Source organism: Eleutherodactylus coqui, chromosome 2 (genome assembly GCF_035609145.1).
Source record: "Eleutherodactylus coqui strain aEleCoq1 chromosome 2, aEleCoq1.hap1, whole genome shotgun sequence".
NCBI lineage: Eukaryota > Metazoa > Chordata > Amphibia > Anura > Eleutherodactylidae > Eleutherodactylus > Eleutherodactylus coqui.
This window is the reverse complement of record NC_089838.1, coordinates 241696901-241722019: the sequence shown is the minus strand read 5'-3', so window position 1 is coordinate 241722019 and position 25119 is coordinate 241696901. Positions and strand designations below refer to the sequence as shown.

General features: G+C 45.6%; 1 protein-coding gene across 1 annotated transcript; it reads left to right on the top strand.

Annotated features, from left to right (window-relative positions):
- The first annotated feature begins 10668 nt into the window (after positions 1 to 10668).
- Positions 10669 to 21013, top strand: LOC136610768 (uncharacterized). The gene is made up of 15 exons (XM_066589979.1): positions 10669 to 10777; positions 10872 to 10903; positions 11441 to 11512; positions 14602 to 14640; positions 14834 to 14884; positions 15447 to 15533; positions 15847 to 15885; positions 16026 to 16100; positions 16291 to 16338; positions 16488 to 16538; positions 16807 to 16854; positions 16979 to 17029; positions 17155 to 17220; positions 17838 to 17876; positions 18346 to 21013. Exons 1-15 carry the CDS (start codon positions 10670 to 10672, stop codon positions 18389 to 18391), a joined length of 852 nt encoding a protein of 283 aa, XP_066446076.1. The 5' UTR covers position 10669; the 3' UTR covers positions 18392 to 21013.
- The last annotated feature ends 4106 nt before the right edge of the window (positions 21014 to 25119 follow it).

Genomic DNA, 25119 nt, shown 5'->3' with positions numbered 1-25119 from the left:
GCCACAGCGGCCCCCAGGATAAAAGTGACAGCCTACAGTCGCCCCAGTATATAATAGTGACACCCCACAGTGGCTCACAGCATATTAGTGACATCCCACAACTGCCCCTAGTAGTAATGGTGATACCACACAGCCGCCCTCAGTATAATAGTGACATCCCACATCGGCCCCCAATACATTAGTGACAACCCACAGCCATCCCCAATATATTAGTGACATCTCACAGCGGCCCCCAGCAGTAATAGTGACATCCCACAGCCGCCCCAGTACATAAGTGACATCCCAGAGCAGCCCCCCAGGATATTAGTGACATCCCACAGTCGCCCCAGTATATAATAGTGACACCCCACAGTGGCTCACAGTATATTAGTGACATCCCACAACTGCCCCCAGTAGTAATAGTGATACCACACAGCGGACCTCAGTATAATAGTGACACCCACATCGGTCCCCAATACATTAGTGACAACCCACAGCGGCCCCCAGTGTAATAGTAACAACCCACAGCCGCCCCCAATATATTAGTGACATCTCAGAGCGGCCCCCAGTATATTAGTGACATCCCTCAGCGGCCCCCAGTATAATAGTGAGATCCCACAGCAGCCCCCAGTAGTAATAGTGACATCTCACAGCGGCCACCAGTACATTAGTGACATCCCAGAGCCCCCCAGTTTATTAGTGACATGCAACAGCGGCCCCCAGTATAATACTGACATTCCAGAGCAGCCCCCAATATATTAGTGACATCCCACAGCGGCCCCCAATATATTAGTGACATCCCTCAGCGGTCCCCAGTATAATAGTGACATCCCACAGCGGCCACCAGTACATTAGTGACATCCCAGAGCCCCCCAGTGTATTAGTGACATGCAACAGCGGCCCCCAGTATAAAACTGACATTCCAGTGCGGCCCCCAGTACATTAGTGACATCCCACAGCAGGCCCTAGTATAAGAGTGACATCCCACAGCCGCCCCCAGTGGTAATAGTTACATCCCACAGCCAACCCAGTACATAAGTGACATCCCAGAGCAGCCCCCCAGTGAATTAGTGACATGCCACAGCGGCCCCCAGGATAATCGTGACACCCCACAGTCGCCCCAGTATATAATAGTGACACCCCACAGTGGCTCACAGTATATTAGTGACATCCCATAACTGCCCCCAGTAGTAATAGTGATACCACACAGCGGCCCTCAGGATAAGAGTGACATCCCACATCAGCCCCCAATACATTAGTGACAACCCACAGCGGCCCCCAATATATTAGTGACATCTCAAAGCGGCCCCCAGCAGTAATAGTGACATCCCACAGCCACCCCAGTACATAAGTGACATCCCAGAGCAGCCCCCCAATATATTAGTGGCATCTCACAGCCGCCCCCAGTATAATAGTAACAACCCACAGCGGCCCCCAGTCCATTAGTGACATCCCTCAGCGGCCCCCAGGATAATAGTGAGATCCCACAGCAGCCCCCAGTAGTAATAGTGACATCTCACAGCGGCCACCAGTACATTAGTGACATCCCAGAGCCCCCCAGTGTATTAGTGACATGCGACAGCGGCCCCCAGTATAATACTGACATTCCAGAGCGGCCCCCAGTATAATACTGACATTCCAGAGTGGCCCCCAGTACATTAGTGACATCCCACAGCGGCCCCCAGCAGTAATAGTGACATCCCACAGCCACCCCAGTACATAAGTGACATCCCAGAGCAACCCCCACCGTATTAGTGACATGCGACAGCGGCCCCCAGGATAATACTGACATCCCAGAGCGGGCCCCCAGGATATTAGTGACATGCCACAGCGGCCCCCAGGATAATAGTGACACCCCAGAGTCGCCCCAGTATATAATAGTCACACCCCACCGTGGCTCACAGTATATTAGGGACATCTCACAACTGCCCTCAGTAGTAATAGTGATACCACACAGCGGCCCTCAATATAATAGTGACATCCCACATTGGCCCCCAATACATTAGTGACAACCCACAGCCGACCCCAATATATTAGTGACATCTCACAGCGGCCCCCAGCAGTAATAGTGACATCCCACAGCCACCCCAGTACATAAGTGACATCCCAGAGCAGCCCCCCAGTATATTAGTGACATGCCACAGTGGCCCCCAGGATAATAGTGACTGCCCACAGTCGCCCTAGTATATAATAGTGACACCCCACATTCGCTCACAGTATATTAGTGACATCCCACAGCCACCCCAGTACATAAGTGACATCCCAGAGCAGCCCCCCCAGTATATTAGTGACATGCCACAGTGGCCCCCAGGATAATAGTGACTGCCCACAGTCGCCCCAGTATATAATAGTGACACCCCACAGTGGCTCACAGTATATTAGTGACATCCCACAGCTGCCCCCAGTAGTAATAGTGATACCAAACAGCGGCCCTCAGTATAATAGTGACATCTCACAGCGGCCCCCAGTATATTAGTGACATCCCTCAGCGGCCCCCAGGATAATAGTGAGATCCCACAGCCGCCCCCAGTATAATTGTAACATCCCACAGCAGCCCCCAGTAGTAATAGTGACATCCCGCAGCGGCCACCAGTACATTAGTGACATCCCAGAGCCCCCCAGTGTATTAGTGACATGCAACAGCGGCCCCCAGTATAATACTGACATTCCAGAGTGGCCCCCAGTACATTAGTGACATCCCACAGCAGCTCCTAGTATAATAGTAACATCCCACAGCCGCCCCCAGCAATAATAGTGACATCCCAGAGCCCCACAGTGCATTAGTGACATGTGACAGTGGCCCCCAGTATAATACTGACATTCCAGAGCGGCCCCCAGTATAATACTGACAGTCCAGAGCGGCCCCCGGTATAATACTGACAGTCCAGAGCGGCCCCCAGTACATTAGTGACCTCCCACAGCGGCCCCCAGTATAATAGTAACCTCCCACAGCCACCCCCAGCAGTAATAGTTACATCCCACAGCCAACCCAGTACATAAGTGACATCCCAGAGCAGCCCCCCAGTATATTAGTGACATGCCACAGCGGCCCCCAGGATAATAGTGACACCCCACAGTGGCTCACAGTATATTAGTGACATCCCACAACGGCCCCCAGTAGTAATAGTGATACCACACAGCGGCCCTCAGTATAAGAGTGACATCCCACATCGGCCCCCAATACATTAGTGACAACCCACAGCCGCCCCCAATATATTAGTGACATCTCAAAGCGGCCCCCAGCAGTAATAGTGACATCCCACAGCCACCCCAGTACATAAGTAACATCCCAGAGCAGCCCCCCAATATATTAGTGACATCTCACAGCAGCCCCCAGTATAATAGTAACAACCCACAGCGGCCCCCAGTATATTAGTGACATCCCTCAGCGGCCCCCAGCATAATAGTGAGATCCCATAGCTGCCCCCAGTATAATTGTAGCATCCCACAGCCGCCCCAGTATATTAGTGACATGCCACAGCGGCCCCCAGGATAATAGTGACACCCCACAGTCGCCCCAGTATATAATAGTGACACCCCACAGTGGCTCACAGTATATTAGTGACATTCCACAACTGCCCCCAGTAGTAATAGTGATACCACACAGCGGCCCCCAGTATAATAGTGACATCCCACATCGGCCCCCAATACGTGGGATCTTACGCTTTATTAAAACCTTACCAAACTCTTATAAATAACCGACACAGACACCAATAGTGGATAAGTAAGGCCGCGGTGTTTATTAACGGGGTTACAAACATTGGGGAGAAATATAACCAATAATAACCATAACACTTGCTGTAAACTCTGTTACAGACCCAAGTTTATTAACTAATCAATAACCATAACAGTTCATGTAAACTCTGTCTTACAGACACAAGTTTACCACCACCTAACTCTCTCCAAGTTTACCTGCCCACCCGCCTAATGCGGGCGACAATCCCCCACCAGGCCATAGCATCCACTAATGACATGGCCCCCCCCAACACCCGCAGCCTCCTCAATCATCTACACAACTCCATAATAAAATATCCAACACAATCTCTGACAAGTATACTATAACACTCCTATGGAATCCTGGAACCAAACCTTCCATATCAGCATGTCTAAAAAGAAAACATCCACTCCTGGCGTGAGCTCTACCACCGGGTTAACCCTTCTCCGAATTCTCTCGCTATATACAGACCTCGGCAATGACCCTAATAATCGAGGAACAATATCTGAAAAAACTATCACTGTATTCGGAACCTTGTTCTAATGCTCCACATCTCCCTTTCAATGTCCCATGACATATCAATGTGTTCTCTTCTATGTCATTAACCCCTAAGTGTAAAATCAAAACATCTGGACAGGGCCCACGTGACTCTCTAAGCCCACGTGACTCTTTATAGATCAGTTCAGCCATTAATCCATTCCACCTCATACATCTGCTACCACGCCAAAAAATTTCAAACTGTGATCTGTACAAACCTAAATTTTCAGAAAAACAGTGATCCGCTGCCCTTCTCGAAGCCCGGTACACAAAGGAGCGTCCAACAATCCACACAATACTTTTCTTAATTCCTAAAATGAAAAAAGAATTAGTACACCATATTATTCAGGCGCATGTACAACTTAAACTGAGATGAACCCCATCTGTTTACGTTTTCTTGAATAAAACCACACCTGTAAACAATTAAGCACCATTATATATTAAAAGCAAGATAATGACTGTCCATCATCCCTGTCTCTCTGAAAACAAGACAGGGTCTTCTACTAATTTTGCTCCACAAGATCTTACTTTTGCCATGTATAACTGCCTGGACACTATTTACATTGACTTTTTTTTAAATTAACTGCAACTAGGGCTTAATTTTGGAATAGGGCTTAAAGTTCAAGCATCCTGAAAAATCCTGCTAGGGTTTATTTCCGGGTAGGTTTTATCACCGGAGAAACAGGGAACATGAATCAAGAAAGAACCTGGTGCTTGCAGGCATAGACACATAAACGCCTGCAAATTCCTAAGCAAGCATATATTCTCATGAAAATGAGCAAACGAGCGAATTCACACCCCTTTACCCATTTTGTCTTTTTATTTATTTATTTTTATTATTATTATTATAAAGCTCCCATGGTCTGACACATCCTTAAGGCCCCAAAGTCACATCTAAACAGCCGTACCTCATATGCTGATCTACACACTTCAGGCAATACTTCCACCAACTTCCCTTGTAAGCTCAATGTGATAGCAGAGCGTTGATCAGCGGCATCAGCTACTGCCTTACAGCCCCTGATCAATCGCTCTACCTGAAAAACAATTAATAGGTACCAGATTATACCATCTTTGAAAGAAAGCCATACCCGACAATACCTTCCAAACTGAGCTATATGAGCTGCATCCTAAATGTTGGGCTCTTCTTCCCTGAATTGCTGCATCCGCAAACAAGACTATGAAATAACAGCTGCATTAATCTCACACTGACCATCCCTAACCCTCAATAAGAGGTTATATGTTAGACATAATCTGACTAGCATACGAATTAACTGGTGCTGACCAGCTCTGACCAACAATCACTCCATAACCATTATCCACTAATGATAACTCATCCGCTTCCACAAACTCCCATCACCAAGCTGACTGACCATTAAAGTCACAGATACCAACCATAGCACTAGATCCTGCTTTAGCTCCCTTGACATCTGCGCATGCGATGTATGGGCCTTCCAACCGCACATCACCACACATGACCTGCGAGAATACCTGCAACCAATAACAATCACCTGTGAAGCAAAGAAGAACTGACCTGCTAACGGCTGCAACTCCCTCCATGTAATCGTCCTTCATACATAATGTCTGACTAATTAAACCCATAAACTATACACCCCTGACATTGGCAATTAGAACAACCATCACAATGCTATCAATCGAATACCCAAAAATTCCAACCGAGTACACGGACATACCATTTTTTCCGTTCGCTGGTGGCACCCCAAAATCCTCCATCCTGACCACATGCCCTCTAAAACTTGTGCACCCCTCATTACCCTGATGCCCCATAAACAACAATCATCTAAGCAGTGTATTACATCTACATCAGGGGATTCCTTCCTCCCACCTACTCTAACAATGAGGATAGTCCTAAATAATAGTAGGATGCCTTAGATCCCATCAGTAACGCCAAACCGGAAACCAAAGGATTAAACCCCAACCAATAAGAAGTTATCCGAATAATGCATCACATGACCGAAGGGCCATAATAAAGCCAATGTAGTCACATGATGCATATCTTACTGCCAGCAGCTCAGGAGCCCCTCAGCATTCAGAGACAACTGCTTGGGGTAAGATAGATGATAAATAACCAGGAGGAGATAGACTCCGTCTGTGGCATCACCCTTAAAGGGGACAACCTCAAATGGAAAAAAGGGGGGTATCAAAATGACCGGCAACTCTACCCTCAGCTATGTGCTTAGCAATTTAACTAGATCAGGATCATAAACAACTGAAATTAACTTATTAACCCCTTCACAGCTGAGTCCCTTTAACTCATGCACATTTAAGTCGTACCGGAGCCTTCTTTAATGAGCCGGGCCTACTTCCAATATGGTGGCCTCACTGGAGTCTTGGCCTATTGTAGGAAACTCTCTATTTCCTGGATGCAAGGAATTTGTACTGATTTCTGACTAAAACAACCATAAATGGATGAGACTGGCACAATATGAGCCCTCATGGCAGTACCCACAGCTCTTACCTCAGTACCCACACCGCTCCATTACCTCGATCCCATAAATGTAACCACACATCCAGGTAATGAGGAGCCCCAAGGATGTCTATAAACCACCTAACTAGTAACACCGAGGCAGTGAGGAGCTAACTAGTCACACCGGGGGAACACCAACCTCCCGGTAACCATTATTAACCCTCTCTGTTCCTCCGGTCATCATTAGATTCTTATTCTTTATATGAAAGTAACAGTTATAAAATAACAAGTAATTATAAACCAGATCTGATTAACAGCAGCAGCCGAATCAACCACAGACTGCATACAGTGGTTACCTCACAGCTGATAGGTGACCAGTTACCTCACAGCTGACAGGTGACCAGTTACCTCACAGCTGATAGGTGACCAGTTATCTCACAGCTGATAGGTGACCAGTTATCTCACAGCTGATAGGTGACCAGTTACCTCACAGCTGATAGGTGACCAGTTACCTCACAGCTGACAGGTGACCAGTTACCTCACAGCTGATAGGTGACCAGTTACCTCACAGCTGATAGGTGACCAGTTATCTCACAGCTGACAGGTGACCAGTTACCTCACAGCTGATAGGTGACCAGTTATCTCACAGCTGATAGGTGACCAGTTACCTCACAGCTGACAGATACCAAGCAGTAGTTAGAGCTGACAGTCTGCATGCAGGGGTTACCTCAGAACAGTCTCCTGCAGTGCTCAGCTACCTCCGAGCTCAGCCACCCCAGAGCTCAGCCACCCCAGAGCTCAGCCACCCCAGAGCTCAGCCACCCCAGAGCTCAGTCACCTCAGAGCTCAGCCACCTCAGAGCTCAGCCACCTCAGAGCTCAGCCACCTCAGAGCTCAGCCACCCCAGAGCTCAGCCACCTCAGAGCTCAGCCACCTCAGAGCTCAGCCACCCCAGAGCTCAGCCATCCCAGAGCTCAGTCACCTCAGAGCTCAGCCACCTCAGAGCTCAGCCACCTCAGAGCTCAGCCACCTCAGCACAGCGCCCAGTTACCCCAGAGCTCTGTTACCTCAGCGCAGCGCTCAGTCGCCTCAGAGCTCAGCCAGCTCAGCGCAGCGCTCAGCCACCTCAGAGCAGCACTCAGCCACCTCAGAGCAGCGCTCAGCCACCTCAGCGCAGAGCTCAGTCACCCCAGAGCTCAGTTACCTCAGCTCAGAGCTCAGTCACCTCAGAGCTCAGCCACCTCAGAGCTCAGCCACCTCAGAGCTCAGCCACCCCAGAGCTCAGTCACCCCAGAGCTCAGTTATCTCAGCTCAGAGCTCAGTCACCTCAGAGCTCAGCCACCTCAGAGCTCAGCCACCTCAGAGCTCAGCCACCCCAGAGCTCAGTTACCCCAGCTCAGACATGATACCATTAATAAAACACAATTGTTAAGCAGACATACATTCCCCATCCTCACCCTGACTCGCCCTTTCTTTACAGCCTAGTAAGGGTTAACACTAACACATTTAAAACTGACCAATCTACCTTAGGGGGCGCTCACACGACGGCCCCGATGCCCAGCACCCTGTGAGCCAAAGCCAGGAGCAGAGAGGAAGCATAATGGAAAGATTCACATGTCTTCCCCATAATGGACCCGCTCCTGGCTCTGGCCCGCCAAATCCGACCACAAAAACCGCCGTGCGAAATCACTCCCAACTGCGACACAAGCTAAATCCTTCTATACACAGGTGCCAGTGACCAGGGGTACCACCTGGTTACCGGGGGTCTCACCACTTGCAGAGCTTCACCTGTACGCTGCCATTACAGCAGCACAGGACTTGGCAGAGGGGCCGTCGCCATCTTGTCGAGCTTCACCTGTACCCTCCACCTGCAGCAGTACAGGACTTGGTGTTGGCATCTGGTGGCACTGCTCCTGTTAGTGTTGGCATCTGCTGGGCACTGTTCCCGATGCCAGGTTTCAGTCGCCTCCGATCAGATGAAGGTAAAGGCAGCCTCTGCGTTTGCTTCGCTGGTAATTTTCTACTGACAAGTCCTCCTCAGATACAAGTGTTCACACAATGTCCTCTGCAGCTCCTCCTGGCCGGCACTGCCGACAAGTCCTAAGCTGAAGTGCAGGGGATTCCAGACATCTGTGAAACTGTTCCTCACTGACCACTTCATCCTCGCTGACGATCAGCCGCTGGAGAAAGTTCTCCATCTTCACAGAGGATCTGAAGCTGTGACAGGAATTGTGAGGGGAGCTGACAGGAACAGGGGAATATCACCTGGATGCTGCTTCCTTTCCAGATGATGACGGCCCACATCTCTGCACCTCCATATCACACTGTTGCTCCTCCCAGCTTGTTCCTCTGGGCCAATCACCAGCCACTGTCAGGCCACCAGATTCTGCCTGACAACCACAGGCATTTCCCACCATTTTTCTTCAGCCAATCAGCTGCTGCTGCCAACCAGTCCATCACTGGGCAGAACTCACTCTCTGCCATCTCATCTGACCCAGTAATGACCTTTGTAACATATCATGGTTAACCAGAAAACCTTCTCCATAGAAGGTGACATATCATCCATCATTCATGTACATAAAGCTACCAGATCCCATGAGGCTTTCCCTCCTAAGGGCGCCCACCCACTGGCGTTTTTTTTCCCTGCGAAATTCGCAGCATTTTTTTTCTGCAGGGGTCTATGGGACTTGTAATGTTAAAATCGCGATCGCGCAAAATCGCAATTTACCGCGATTCGCGGTAAATTGCGATTTTGCGCGATCGCGATTTTAACATTACAAGTCCCATAGACCCCTGCAGAAAAAAAATGCTGCGAATTTCGCAGGGAAAAAAAAAACGCCAGTGGGTGGGCGCCCTAATTGTCCCTCAAGACTTACATTAGTGACAACCCACAGCTGCCCATAATATATTAGTGACAACCCACAGCTGCCCCCAATATATTAGTGACATCTCACAGCGACCCCCAGTATATTACTGACATTTTAGAGCCCCCCAGTGTATTAGTGACATGCGACAGCAGCCCCCAGTATAATACTGACATTTCAGAGCCCCCAGTATAATAGTGACATCCCACAGCGGCCCCCAGTATAATAGTAACATCCCACAGCGGCCCCCAGTATAATAGTAACATCCCACAGCCGCCCCCAGCAGTAATAGTGACACCCCACAGTCACCCCAGTACATAAGTGACATCCCAGAGCCCCCCAGTATATTAGTGACATCCCACAGCGGCCCCTAGTATAATAGTAACATCCCACAGCCACCCCCAGCAGTAATAGTAACATCCCACAGCCACACCCAGCAGTAATAGTGACATCCCACAGTCACCCCAGTACATAAGTGACATCCCAGAGCAGCCCCCCAGTATATTAGTGACATGCCACAGCACCCCCCAGTATAATACTGACATTCCAGAGCGGCCCCCAGTACATTAGTGACATCCCAGAGCAGCCCCTAGTATAATAGTTATATCCCATAGCGGCCCCCAGGATATTTGTGACAACCCACAGCTGCCCCCAGTATAATAGTGACATCCCATGGCTGCTGAACGCCTCATCCCCCTGCTCTCGCGGAACCTGAGAGGATACTGAGGAAAGGGAGGAAGATCCTTGCTGCACACTCGTGTCACAGTATGCGCCTGGATCAGCGCCACTAGCATTCGCTAACATATTCACTAATGTGGTGAGCGGCCAACGTTGGCGCTTGCCAGCAGGGAGGGCTCTGCGTGCCGCCTCAGGCACCCATGTCATAGGTTCGCCTCCATTGCAATATACTGTATACTGGAATATCCCCTTTGTACAATACAGTGCTGTGCCCTGCTATATTAATGTACTATGAGGATGTATGAATGATTGAACTTTCATCAGTATAAATGACCCACAATTTCATTGTATATCAGTAATGACATTTGTCTTCCTTTATACAAGGTTTAGCGGCTGAGATGGAGAATTTCACTTGATTTCAGTTATCTTGAATGTGATTGGTCAGTTTAGATAACTGCACTCTTGCTGATGATGTCACGGAACCCATGGATGTCACACATATTGTGGTGTGATGTATGTTATATAGGGAGCTGCAGAGCCAACATTCCACAGAGAGTTTGTAGTTGGCGTTGGAGAGAGGTACGCTCTGCGTTTGCTCCTGTTTTGTAATTATTTCTCCTCCTTATCTGTTTCCTAAGTAAAATGTCTGATTTCTTTTCTTCTGCTCTTCCAGTTGGAGTTTGCGAGTGTTTTATTGAGAGTGAGGTAAATATATCTTTCTTATAACTGTACAATCTGTTGACCTTCAGGCACCCTAAGGTACTTTTAGATGACACAACTGTTGGGCGCAGCGTCCCAATGACTATCAGGAGCAATAGTCGGTCAGTGAATGGAGGCAGAGATCTCTTCCGACCGCCCACCTCCATTAACTGTGAGTAGGCAGATGAGCAACAGCCTGTTTACACTGAGCAAGAAGTTGCTCATCAGTTGCTTCACTTCAGTCAGCTGAACTGTAACAACTGTCAACTACTGACTGATTTATTTCCCAGTACTTTGTAGGGTCCCACTTTTACACGGGACAACTAGGGGCCACTTGTGCGATTCTTCAGCTGATAGTTGGCCTGTGTAAAAATACCCTAAAACCATTCTGATATTCAGCCCATAAAGACCAATGGGAATTGTGTGCAGTTACTGAAGGCAGCAGATCGTGTGGTTTGGGTTTGGGAACCAATAAGTAGACTTTCTATAAGAACCAGATAGAGGAAGTTCCTGATTCTCACTGTCTTCTTTATTTTCTAACAGAATGGTGAAAGAAGTTGAGGAGTTTGTGGAGGAGGTGGAGGAGTTTGTGGAGGAGGATGAGGAAGATCTGGCGTAAGTGGATCACTGTAAAATACTGGGGAATATGACAAGTTATTGTATTGTGTAGACTACTGACTGACTCCACATGGGCCTCAGATATCAAAAACTGTTTAATAGGAAAACTGGCCTTGTTGCCCATAGCAACCAATTAGAATTCTGCACTGACTTGTGAGTTTTAGATAGTTTTTATAAATGAGGCCCTACAGTTACCCGAAAGTCTCCAGATAGACAAAGCAAAGCAACATTAACCCCCTAAAAATCACATCAAAATTGGGAAAACCCTCTCAAAAATGCCACTTTCTATTGTAAATGTTGAATTTATGTCTCATGCAAATAGATTTGGTTGAGAACTCAGTTGTCTTTAGTGTATTTTCAACCCCTTAGTGAAGTAACTGATTTTAGCCCTAAGTAAATCGTTTCCCCATTTGTATTCCAGCAGCCATAACGTTTTTTAATTATTTCTTCAATGTGGCTGCATGAAACCTCGTAGATACCTCGTATTTTGTGAGAGAAGTACTAGTTTTTATAGAAAATATTTTCGGGTATATATAATTTATTCATTAACGTTTATTAATTTTTTTCAGTGGGACAATGGAAAAAATAGCTATTTCACCAGTGGGATTTATTTTTCTGTCGTGCACCATATGCTATAAATGCTGTGTCAGTTTTATTTTATGGGTCATTATGATTATGACAATACTAAATGTAACACATTTTTCTACAAAAAGACTTTTTTATCTGTGTATAATATATCGATTACATGTACTGTTTTTATTGGTCTTTTAATTTTTTTCTATAGTTAGTGCAAGGGAGAAAAAAACTAATTTTTTTTTCTATAAAATGTTTAGATAACACAGTCAGCAATGACTGCAACCTCTAAAGCACATCTTTGCACTCCTTTTCTGTGAAAAAAGACCCTCATATGTGAGAATCAGAGAGCAAATATGTTCACTGATTGATAAGGGGGAATGATTACATGAAGAACAGGCCATGTTACCCTCCCCTGGGAAAGGGGAACAGACAGGAGACTCTCATAAATCATTCAGAATCTATCGTCAGCACTGATAAAACTGGAGCTACAGACGTTTGATATAAAACAAGCTCAGTTTTTTCAAAATTGTAATCTGTGGCATAGCTGTAGGGGTCGCAGTGGTTGCAATTACAACTGGTCACCTAAGTCATGGGGGCCCAATGGCCCCCTTTATCACAGTTGCTGCTTTGCTATTGCTCTATCCAATCTGGATATAGCATGGCAGCTTAGTAGTGTAATCAGCTAGGCAGTGACGGCGCCATATTTAGTAGACCCTGTGATTATTTCAAGAAGTTCCTGTTCTGCTCCTGTCCACACTAGAAGAGACAGGAGCAGAGGTAGCCGGATCAAAGGAAGCTCCGCACAGCCCGCTCTTGTTAGGCATTTTTAGGCCTCCTTCCCACGAACGGATTTACGCCGCGTAAATTCGCGGCAAAAATCCGCTGTGTTGCACCATGCTATTAGGTTCTATTGAACCTAATAGCACAATGCTCACGATGCGTAATTCCACCGCGGAATTACGCACCGCGATTTCTCCCGTCCTCACCCGCAGCATGCTCTATTTTCTGCGGGTGAGGACGGGCTGTACGCGCTGACGGCTTCCATTGCAGTCAACACGCTTTCCCGCCCACCGCCACGCGTCATATGACGCCATATGACGCGGCCGGCCGCGTCACGTGACACGGCCGGCCGTGCACGTGACACGGCCGGTGACGCGGCGGCGGTGGGCGGTGACGCGGCGGCGGTGGGCGGGGAAGCGATTTCACGCTATCTCCCGCAGGTAAGTATAGGGGCTCTGGGGGGCGCCGTGACGGGCTTCACTGCGTAATATTACGCGGCGGAGCCCGTCACGCTCGTGGGAAGGAGGCCTTAAGCTCCTGAATTATGGGTGGAAGTACAGTAAGCACCACTGCTTACTGTATTTGCCTTCTGTGTATGTGTTCATGTGCTTCTGTAAGTGTAAGCATATGTCTGCATGTATATATATATATATATATATATATATATATATATATATACAGTATATATATATATAATGTTTTTGTACACTTAAATATATGAAACGCACATTTCTGAAATGTCTTATGTATATATGATATAACCAATACAATGGTCAAATACAATGCAAGCTGGTGGGGGTTTTTTTCCGTTTATTTTTAGGGAAAATGTCGCATTTTTTGGATGCTATCACATGCAGTTTCACTTGCCCATTTTTTTAAATGAAAGCATGTAGTACTGCGGTGCAGTTCTTATGCTGGGTTCACACTAGGCAGATTTGCCGCGGAATTCCATCCAGAATTGCGTTGCGGCAAATCCGCTTGCGGACGCTAATCCCCTAATCTGGTGATAAATCCCTTTAATACTTGAATATAATCTACTATAATAAAAAAAATTACATAAAATCCCTTAAAGAAAGTAAGAAATATATAAATCTGACCATGTGAATAATGTTGTAGGAGCCCAGTGAGTAATAACTATAATTCAAATATAATGAGAACATATATCTTACACAGTCAATGGGCCCCACATATGATTAGTTTCTGACAGACATAAGTAGAGATTTAATTTGTTTCTATAGCGTTGTGGCCCCCTTCGTTATTAGGGCCCACCTGGATCTTTTCTAATAATCACTGTAGTGATAAACGGCATATACACTATATGGACAAAAGTATTTGGACACTGCAGAAAATCAGCAAATATGCAAATGCTGAGCTTGCTGAACGGTATGCTGGGAAGGGCATGGGTAAAATATTCATCCATTCATTCATCCGATCAAGCATTTGTGGGATGAACTGGAGTGACGGGTACAACACCACCACCCGCGCCCATCTTCACAACAATCTCTTCTCACAGCCTGGCATGAGGAATGGTGAGCTACTCCGTCCCAGAATACAGAAAACTTGTGGAAAGTCTGCCTCGCCGTGTTACCGCTGTAATACAAGCAAAAGGAGGGCCGACACGTTACTAAATAGAAGAATAAAGCACTTTTTCTGAAAAACATGCAGTGTCCAAATACGTTTGTCTATATAATGTACATATATACAATAATCGTTTCCATTTCCTCCCACAGATGGAAGGAGAGAGTGAAAGCAGCGGTGAATGTGTTCAGGTATTTATCTTATACAATAATTCTATGGTGTTAGGATATGAGCCATTATTATAAAGTACCACGGTAGCAGACTCTGCTGTATGTGTCCATAAGACCCCCATTGAGTATAACCTGATGTAATATAATTAAAGTAGTGAAGAATAAGTTATAATTTATCAATGATGATTAACTGTCGATGCATATTCTGTTATAGGGCATGGGGATTCAGGAGGGTTGTGAGATGCCCAAGGCTGCGTACCATCATGTAAGTCTATAGAACAATCATGGCAGATCAGATATTGCTTTAGCTCATAGGCTCATAACCACTGGTGCCCTAAATAGCACATTCATTCTCTAGTACTGGTCGTTACAATTGCACCATATCAATTTTATGTACTTTCTATTGTTTTGTATTTGAGATATAATAATCCATTTTTAATGGGAATAGGTTTTTATTTTTTAACATTTTATGTCACTTTTTCCCATTTTTTTAAAATCCCACTAGGGAACTTGATCATGAAATCACTTACTTGTTGATATAAATACATTGTAATACTTCTGCAATACTTGCGTTATGCCATAATAATCCATCTGCACTCCTTGATCCCGTTGCAGAGGCACAGATGGGACAACAGACACCCTGTCTAACGTCCTTAGATGTCCCCATTACTACTGACTGTGATATCTAAGTGGTTCAATGGCTGGGATTGCTCTGATCTCGGCCACTGTAGTATGGAAGGAAGGATTTAATTATCTCAGTCTAACCTTGTGTCCCAAATGGACATCACAATTAATATGTGACATGTTTTTTGCTATATGTCCAATAGAGAAGTAGATGAGGAAGGGGATGAAGTGGATGAAGAGGAGGAAGAGGAGGATTCGGAGGAGGAGGATACAGCTGGAAGAGTGAATGGGTAAGCATAAAAGATGAATATAATGAGCTAATTATATAGATACATTAATAATTCTAAAACAGTATATAGAGATGTAACATACAGTATGTATAACGCATGGCTGTATAAATATGGTGTATAGATATGGTCAACATTGTTGGGGATTAGTCTATCAGTATATTGTGCCTTAGAAGATGTAACACAGGTACTTAGGCTCCAGATGTTTGACTTTGAGCAGGCTGATATATTACTGTATATCAATGATACTTTTGGAGCTTTCTGACAATGGTTGCAGAGACAATTATTATAACTGGTGCTTTACTTTCTATTACAGATTGAGGAGATTGAACAACTTTGGATTTGATAACATCATGTAAGTTGTAGAATTATCATTATTGAACCGACCCTGCTGGAGACCAGAGGAGCAAAACCTTTGGTGTCCAGTCCTTATCTTCACTACATGTTATACCTCTACATATACATAGGAAATATTCTATCTTCTGTATCTGATAGGGAGGAGGATGACGAGGAAGATGAAGAGGAGGAGTGGGAGGAGGAGTTGGAGGCTACAGACGGAGGAGCAATTGGGTAAGTATCCAAAAGCATCCAGATAACATTATACATCCTGCATCTAGATGTACATAGACTTGTAGGAGCCAATTATGGAGCAAATATTAATGTGTGAATCCTTGTATTTATCTGGTGGACATGCACTACATAGGTTTTCAATTGGACAAAATGTTAATTATTCTAACTGGAGCTGTTTATTTTATTATAGAGTTTTAACACCTAACATCAAGCTGGCATGGCCGAGCCAAGACATCAAGTATGTTAATAGGAACATTTATATGGCTGGTGCTTTATATAAAGTGTAATAAATTCTGCTATTGTATATGCTGTAAAACGTTAATTTTTTAAAATATAGTTTGTCCAAATGATCATTGATTGTAATTGGAGCTGTATTTTCCATTATAGGTCTGAGCAACATCAAGTGAAACTGGCCTGGGCAAGTGAAGAATCCATCATGTAAGTTTATGGAGTAAGCAGAATATATACGAGACAATATCTGTGTATTAAACTGATACCAATACTGAAAATAGTCACGACTTGTTCCCTGCACCTCATTCTATATTTAAACATTACGCATCTAGATATACATAGACGGGTAGGCGCCAATCATGAAGCATATATTAATGTGTGAACCCCTGTATTTGTCTGGTAGATGTGCTCTATATAGGTTTCCAATTGGTCAAAATGTTAATTATTCTAACTAGAGATGTATTATTTATTGCAGAGTATTAAGACCTAACCTGAATCTGCCATTGCCAAGCCAAGACAAAAAGTAAGTTTATAGGAACAAGCAGAATTTATATGGCTGGTGCCTTTATATAAAGTGTAATACATTTTTGTATGTAGCTTGCCCAAATGTCTAATAATTGTAATTGGAACTGTATTTTCCATTATAGGCTTCAGGAACATCAGGTGAAGCAGGCCTGGGCGAGCGAAGAGTCCCTAATGTAAGTTTATGGAATAATCAGAATTTATACAGGATAGTAACTGTGTATAAGACTGATACCAACACTGTGAGCCGTCACGGCTGATTCCCTGCATCTCATTCTATATTTCTGGATCTATTAATTAGAACAAGGAGAAGGAGATGGTGGCGGCCAAAATGGTTTACGAAGGAGAGAAAGAAGGATGAGAACACGTGAGTAATTTAAAGCCTATGAAAAAATATTAAAATTATGCTTTCTTAATCCCCTGATATGTTGGCCCCAGCTTCATGATGACCTTCAGTCATGTAATATTCTTCAGTTCCTACAATTGTCACATGACCTAAACTGTTTCCCTAAAGAAAAGAAAACGAGCCAGTTTTCACAGGGGTTCCAAAAGTTGTCATGAAGTCCTCTTCTTGTTCTCCTCTTGTTTCTTGTCCTTGTTCTTATATCACTATTAATATTTAAAGGGGTTACTGGACAAACCCTTTTCAATATGATCCCCTGAGTGAAAATAATAAACAGAGATAAACCAAATCTTTCGGGATCCGGCGCTGCAGCCCGCTGCTGTCCTGGGGTTTGCTGTAACAGATGATATCACAGGAAATCACGTGACCGCTGCAGCCAATGAGAGCAGAAGTCACCTGATTTCCATCTGTCACAGGAATCACCAGAACCACAGTGGGCTATAGCACTGGATCCCAGGGGCTAAGTATATCTGTTTATTATTGTCACAGAGAGGGTCCTGTTGAAAAGAGGGTTTCCAGTAACCCAAGAACAACTTAAACAGGATATTTATTTCAGCTATCTTTACATTTTTCTCCAATAGCAAAAGCAGCAGCCATATAAAAGGTGGAAAACTAGCAAGGTAAGATAAATTTATCATTAATGTTATTTTCCCCTAGGGCTCATGCTTGACTTCTCATTTGCATTTCCCTATGTACAGATTGCAGGTAAGAGTAACACAGAGATAAGTAATGATCTGGACAGGGACCAATTCAAGAAAGACATAGTTTATCCTCCTAACATCACTCCTATATGCACCAAATCCAGGGAAACCCTCAAAGCCATCATTAGTTATATTTCCCTACTATATAAAGCCCCATTGGACAGCTGTGTAGGGCTGCTCTAGATACTCACTATGTCATGTCAGAGTTGTATCGTATTTATCACATACAGATATGAATCTAATACTTGGGGAAAATCCTATAATCCTGACTCCTGTACCCTTTGAACCCTCCGGCCCTTCATCTTCCAGTTTTCATTGATCACCATTGTCACCATTAGACGTGTTTCTTTTCATAAGAGGCTCACACTTGTTTTTCTTCCTTCTTTAGATTCTTCAGAGCAGTATTCTGCTGCACCGTGAAGACATTGGACTAAAGAGGCACCGCTAAATAAGACGCCCTAGTCCTCCGAGCCAGTGACCTTTTCAATTAAGTGTCCCACTGCGTGCTTACCAATCTCCAAAGCTGATCCGGGCACGTCTTCCCGTCCTTGTCTGCTCCCGGGGCCAGAGTCCTGAACCGCTCCCACTGAAAACGAGAGAGAGCATCCGCAATTGAATTATCAACCCCTGGCTAGTGGATCGCTACCAACCATACATTTAGCGACAAGGCTTCCAATACCATATAACGCAAAGGATTCACTTATGGTGGTGAGGAAGCAGTCAGCAAATTGGTGACCTGAACTATGCTCATTTTGTCACACAAGAACCTAATTTTCTTGTTCTTAAAACAGTCACCCCCACAGTGCCACAATTCCAATAGTACCAGGTTCCGAACCAACCCGCTCTCCCTCCATGCCTTAGGCCAACTCCACACACACCACTGGCCCTGAAAGTAGGCCCCAAAACCTGAACTGCATGCCGCATCCGTAAACAGCTCCAAGTTTATGTTTTCCTCATTCATCACTACTGACCACCCATTATATTTTTTTAAAAAGGAGGCCCAGACCGCCAAATCGCCTTTATGGCTCCTTCCTAAACGAATTAAATGATGCAGCGCCTTCACTCCAATCGTAGCTGCTGCCAACCTCCTGCAAAAAACTCTCCCCATTGGCATTATTCAGCAAGCAAAATTAAGCTTCCCTAATAATGGCTGCTAATCACGTAGTGTGATTTTTGTCAAACCCCTAGCCTTTTCCACTTCTGCTTTCAAATCCTTCAGTTTCTCCTCTGGCAGTCTGCATTCCATTCACACCGTGTCAATGGTAAGGCCCAAAAAACTCAGACATGTCATGGAACCTTCCGTCTTCTCAGGCGCCAATGGCACCCCAAAACGACGAACCACCCACTGTAACGTCCCCAACAAAACCGTACTTGTGAACGCCCGCCTGGGCCCACACACAGAAAATCATTTAGATAATGGATGACCGATTGAATTCCTGCGGTATTCCTGACCACCCATTCCACAAAAAAACTAAAGGCTTCGAAGTATGCACATGCGATGGAGTAGCCCATGGGCAAACATCGATCTGCCAAATTATTTACCCCCCCCAGTAACAATTATATACCCCCCCTATCAACCAAATACTCTCCGGTGTCACCGGGAGTAACCATAAAGCCGATTCAATGTCGGATTTTGCTAACTGTGATCCCTTCCCGTATTTTCATACCCAACTGATCGCAGTATCAAATTAAGTATATAACACAGTGCAAATCTCTTGATCTATACCGTCATCAACTGATTCCCATTTTGGATGGAATAGGTGATGAATCAACCAAAATTTATTCGGTTCTTTTTTAGGGACCATTCCCAGGGGTGACCCTATAAAAAACCTCCACAAGAGGCTCCTTAAAAGGTCTCGCCTTGTGACCCAAACAAACCTGCTTTTCTAGCTTTTCTGTTACCACTGCCGGGCACCGGCTGTAGGTTCTTAGCTGAAAAGGGGACACTATGAACTGGGGACTGAATTTTAAAACCATACCGAAAACCTGCCTATAGCAACCCAGCTGTTTCCTTGTCAGGGTACCTACTTAGGAATGGCACTATCTTCCGACCTCTGTCCTCCATCTTCAATCACTTGACCAGCATCTCCCCTGACATCCTGGCCTGTCAGCACCTCTGACCTCCGTGGCCCGTGTCTGTTCTGGGGCTGTTCCCTGACAGGTTCATCGCCTGGTGAGCAGCCCTGCTCGCCTTCTCTGCTCCTGGGATGCAGTCCAGTACTAGGCCCTGCCCCCCTTTCAGCCAGTGGCCTAGCACAAGATGCCTCTCCATGCCGCCGGGCGGGATTCCTCCCGAGTCTGCTCTTTCCCCTTGTCAGAGGTCCAGGAGAGAGCCTGCTCCGAGCTGCACAGTGCTGTTCCAGCTAATGAAGAAGATCATTATGAAGTCGAGCAGCTCTAGAGGGCTTCCAGCCTTTAGCAAGGACCAATGATCTATCTACTGTGCCTATGAGGATTGTAGCTACCATCAGTGGTCAGATGCCGAGGATCCACTAATATTGGGAATCGGAGGAGAAACAAGCAGTGACAAGGTTTTCCCACTCCTCTTCCATCTTGCTTAGGATTGAGCAGAGCCGGCCACGACATTGCAGCAACGGAAATTTTATTAACTTGGCAAGCAGACATCCTCCTAGGGTCAGGCTGGATCTCCAGACGGTGCTAAGCAGTCGCTGAAGACAAGGCTTCCCAGTATTTCTCCTGCACACTGGGATTCTGACATCTCTAATGATAACAGCCATACTTATAAGCGTCCCTGATTCTTTCACTATCTCGTCAAAACCGATCCTTCCTGGTAACGCCTTTAATATCTACTGCTCTTTACCTAAAGACAACGGACCCTCCCAAGATTGGGGACAGCAGCATCCACCAATCACAGCGCCGACTCCTGGGAGCACAAAACTTATAAACAATAGAGACGTCACTCCACAATAATCCGATACAATGTGTGGTTCTGCGTCATCCGACCATCATTTCAGCTTTAGCTGCTTTATTGATGTATTTCATAAATTCAAGCACATAGTTTGTATCGCTCCCGGACGGTGCGATGGCTGTAGACTTTCCCCTGTGATCCTGTATGTCTTGGATACAAATGCAGTTTTATTAATAACCAATAAAACATTTTCAATTAAAACTTCTGCTTGTTCTGGTTATTGGTTTGAGAAGTGCTATCCTCAGTGTGTGACGGCATCTGTAATAAACCTCCTGAACTCTGCCTCAGTGTGCTTGGACTAGCCGAGAGCGGTACAAGTGAAATCGCTGGTGGCTCCTGATCTAGGAGTGCACCCCCCACCTCCTGCAGAGCATAGTGCAGTACACTCACTTTACTACATACAGATACAGTAGTCAGCTGTCTGTACATCCATTGCTAGTATCTATGTATATACGCATGGGCTGGCTGAGATGACATCTAGGTGCATTGACAAACTTGTAGGTATTCTCCCTCCCTGGGCCTCCCTTCACAATGATGCTAGCGGGCACAGCCATCACCCATTATCTTGCAGTTGGATGCCCATGCCTCTGGCCTGACGCTGCTTGAGCGCGAATTGCAGACTAGCAGAGCTAAAAGTGCCACTAGTCTGAGGCAAAAGCCAGGCAGCAGGCTACTATCGAAGAAAAGGTATGTGTGTCCCCTCCTACTGGAGAATTAAAATAAATTAATTTTCAAAATTTTCCCATCCTTAGGTAACTATAACTCCCAGCATGTCCTAATAGCTGCAGACCTTCAGGACCTGCTGGAAGTTGCAGTTTTCCTACAGATTGTTTTGTACAGTGGAAACGGCCACCTTTCCATTGAAGTGCATGGAGAATGCAGTGTGTGGACATTATAAATTTTGGGCTGCTGCATTGGAGTTTTCCTTTGACATTGTATGCTTGGGAGCAGGGGCGTAACTAAAGGCTCAGGGGCCTGGGTGGAATAGTTCAGTTCGGGTCCTCCCCCCACCTGTACGTGTACCCGTACCCATACCTAAACTGTGCTGCAAACAGCCGGAAAATAAATTTACATATATGATCTAGACCCTTGGCATAAGCTTTCCAAAGATGTCTCATTTTGTGGACCACGTGAAATTATGTACATATATAATTATATATAAGAGATACTCAGGTTACACCAGTGCAGCGTCTGAGGAGCAGGCCCACAGCCGAGAAGATAGCAGGGCAGATGAGGCCTTGTCACAGGGCTCTACCATCTCTTCCCCTGGGGGTATCACAGGATCCAACCAAGTTACTGCTGGGGGAGTTTCACAGGGAAAACCCTATCCGCGGTTTACCTTAAATTCCCTTTTGTCACTTGTGATGCCATCGTTCCATCCTCTGTGGTGAATCCAGAAGTCGGAATAAAATAGTCCACACATAGGAATAGTTTTCTAAGCAAAACTGGAAACGGTTGGTAGTGCTCGTCTACTTGAATAAATTTGGATATAGTCCAAACTTCATAACATCAAGCTGATACAAGTGCAACAAACAATAACGCTGAGAAAGGGAGGATACTCAGTAGGTCAGAAGAATCCACAGTCCCAGCTATCTGTGGGGTTCTGCTCCCAGTGACTAACTTCTCTTTCTCACTCTCTCTCTCTCTCTTTTGCTCTCTGCTGGTCCACACGAAAGATTAGCATTGCACTCTGCACTGCCCGGTGGTTCCTCTCACTCTCTCAGTACCCCATATTAGCACAGAGAGGGCCTGGGTGAATTAAGCCTAGGGCAGACATCAGGCCATCACTCAGCTTCTTCCATCTTTGGGATCCTTGTAGGACAAGGCACACTTTCTTCTACTTCTACTATGAAAGTTCTCATCCAGACAGGCTCAGACTTAAGATTAGGCTGAGTCCACTCTCTCATAGACTCTCTTGTAGACTGCCTCGCAGAACAGACCAGAACAGAACAGAACTGAACAAAAATTGAACTCACATATCACCCTTGCAAACACATGTATATAACATGATCACATGACACACAACAAGATACATTTCCCAGACATAACCCAGGCGTTAACCCATTCAGTGGTGCCCAGGTGCAATACGCATCAAATGCATACACATTAAAGAAACTGATAATACAAATGCCCAAGACAAACACATTCATACGTATGGAGGGGCCCCTTAACTCTGGGCCACTACACCAACATTGTACAAATCACTATAAATAAGGGTACATGGGGATGTATATCTCCTATATATAGTGATATGGATCATCCTGGTATAACCTGCATAACTCCTGTATATAATTTTATATGTACAGCTGGTATAACTAATACCAGCTATACATATAGGATTACATGCAGTACATACCTCAGATATACTGCTCCCGTCTTCCACTATCAGACACCGCCGGCCTGACCAGTCATGTGGCCGTTCACTGATAGAGAGCAGTTGTGACAAATCATGCGCTTCCCATTCATCATCGAGTGTCAGCCAACATAAAAATCATCGTCAGCTCGTTGGCTTCTTGCTGCGTTTAAACACTTCTTGTCCATAGGAAGGTGAAACACTGAACAAGAAGTATACAAGAACTGAAGGATTCCCAGCGATGATTTGCCTGTCTGAACGAATAGCCTTCACGGGCGCAAATGAGCTGGTAATGATGGGCAAACGAGAATCATGAGGTTCATGTTCAGTGTAAAGGGGCCATAACACAATAAGGCCTCTTTCACACGACCGTATGTGTTTCTACGCTCGGCTAAAAATTGCATAAAAGAAGAATAGCAGCGATCAAGTCCCAATCTTAATTCGTGTTTTCTCATCCATTCACACGGGCGGCTGCGGCGTATCAGCTTAAAAATACGCTGCAGCATGGAAATCTCTTGGTCAGCAGAATTTCCCATAATGACTAATAATGCTTAAATAGAGGCAGCTGCATTCTTTTCCCAGCATCGGACGCTGGAAAACTCTCTTCCTTTTTTCCCACTTCCATAGAAGTCTATGGGAGTTTCCAGTGTATCTTGTCAAAAGATAGGGCAAGACCTATCTTTCTAGGTGCCACATAAAATCGGTCGCTGTGTGTCCTAGTTTTCCCGACGCAATTTTTTTACACGTTTAAAAATCCCTTATCTGAATGAATACATTGGAATCCAATGCTTCGAATGGTCGCGATTTTTTAATATGTATATACGGTCGTGTGAATAAGACCTAAATGCTTTTGGAATTACCTTTAGAATATGACAACTTGCTAAGAAAACAAATGTTTCTACAGTCAGGGAGTCTGTCAGTGATTGTTCCAATGATGGTCATGTATTGTAACTAGAGATGAGCGAGCATACTTGCTAAGGCAAATTATTCGAGCGAGTATTGCCATTTTCGGGAGGCGGCAGGGAGGAACCGGAGGAGATCTCTCTCTCCCCCCTCTCCCCCATGCTTATTCCGCAACTCACTGCTCACCCCCACCGGCCCCCGAATCTTTTGGCACGAGCGGGCATGTACTTGAAAATGCCAATACTCGCTCGTGTAATTTGCCTTAGCGAGTACGCTCGCTCATCTCTAATTGTAACGTTATCAATAGTTGTAATTATCAACTTGAAAATAAATTTTCAGGGTTCTCTCAATAAGGGTGCATTCCCACGAACATATATCGGCTCAGTTTTCACGCCGAGCTGATATACGTTGTCCTCGTGTGCAGGGGGGGGAGGATGGAAGAGCCAGGAGCAAGAACTGTGCTCCCGCCCCCTCTCTGCCTCCTCTCCGCCCCTCTGCACTATTTGCAATGGGGAGAAGTGCGGCGGGGCGGGGCTAATTCTCAGAACTTAGCCCCGCCTCCTCTCATTGCAAATAGTGCAGAGGGGTGGAGAGGAGGCAGAGAGGGGGCGGGAGCACAGTTCCTGCTCCTGGCTCTTCCATCCTTCCCCCCCCCCCTGCACACGAGGACAACTTATATCGGCTCAGCGTGAAAACCGAGCCGATATACGTTCGTCTGAATGCAGCCCAAAATCTATTTAGGTACAGAGAAAATTAGCAAACATTGAACCATGTAATTTTTATCAATGATAAGGGTAGGCTGCTTTTACAACTATTCTAGGCTGCATGAGCGAACGGGCCCGGGACACCATCGCTAGCTCGTTCGCTCTCATGCAGCCTTTTTAGACAGATAGATTCAACATTGACTCGTTCAATGAGAATCAATCAGTGTATCACACAAGCGAATGTGAACGAGCCGACAATGATATTTATGCCTG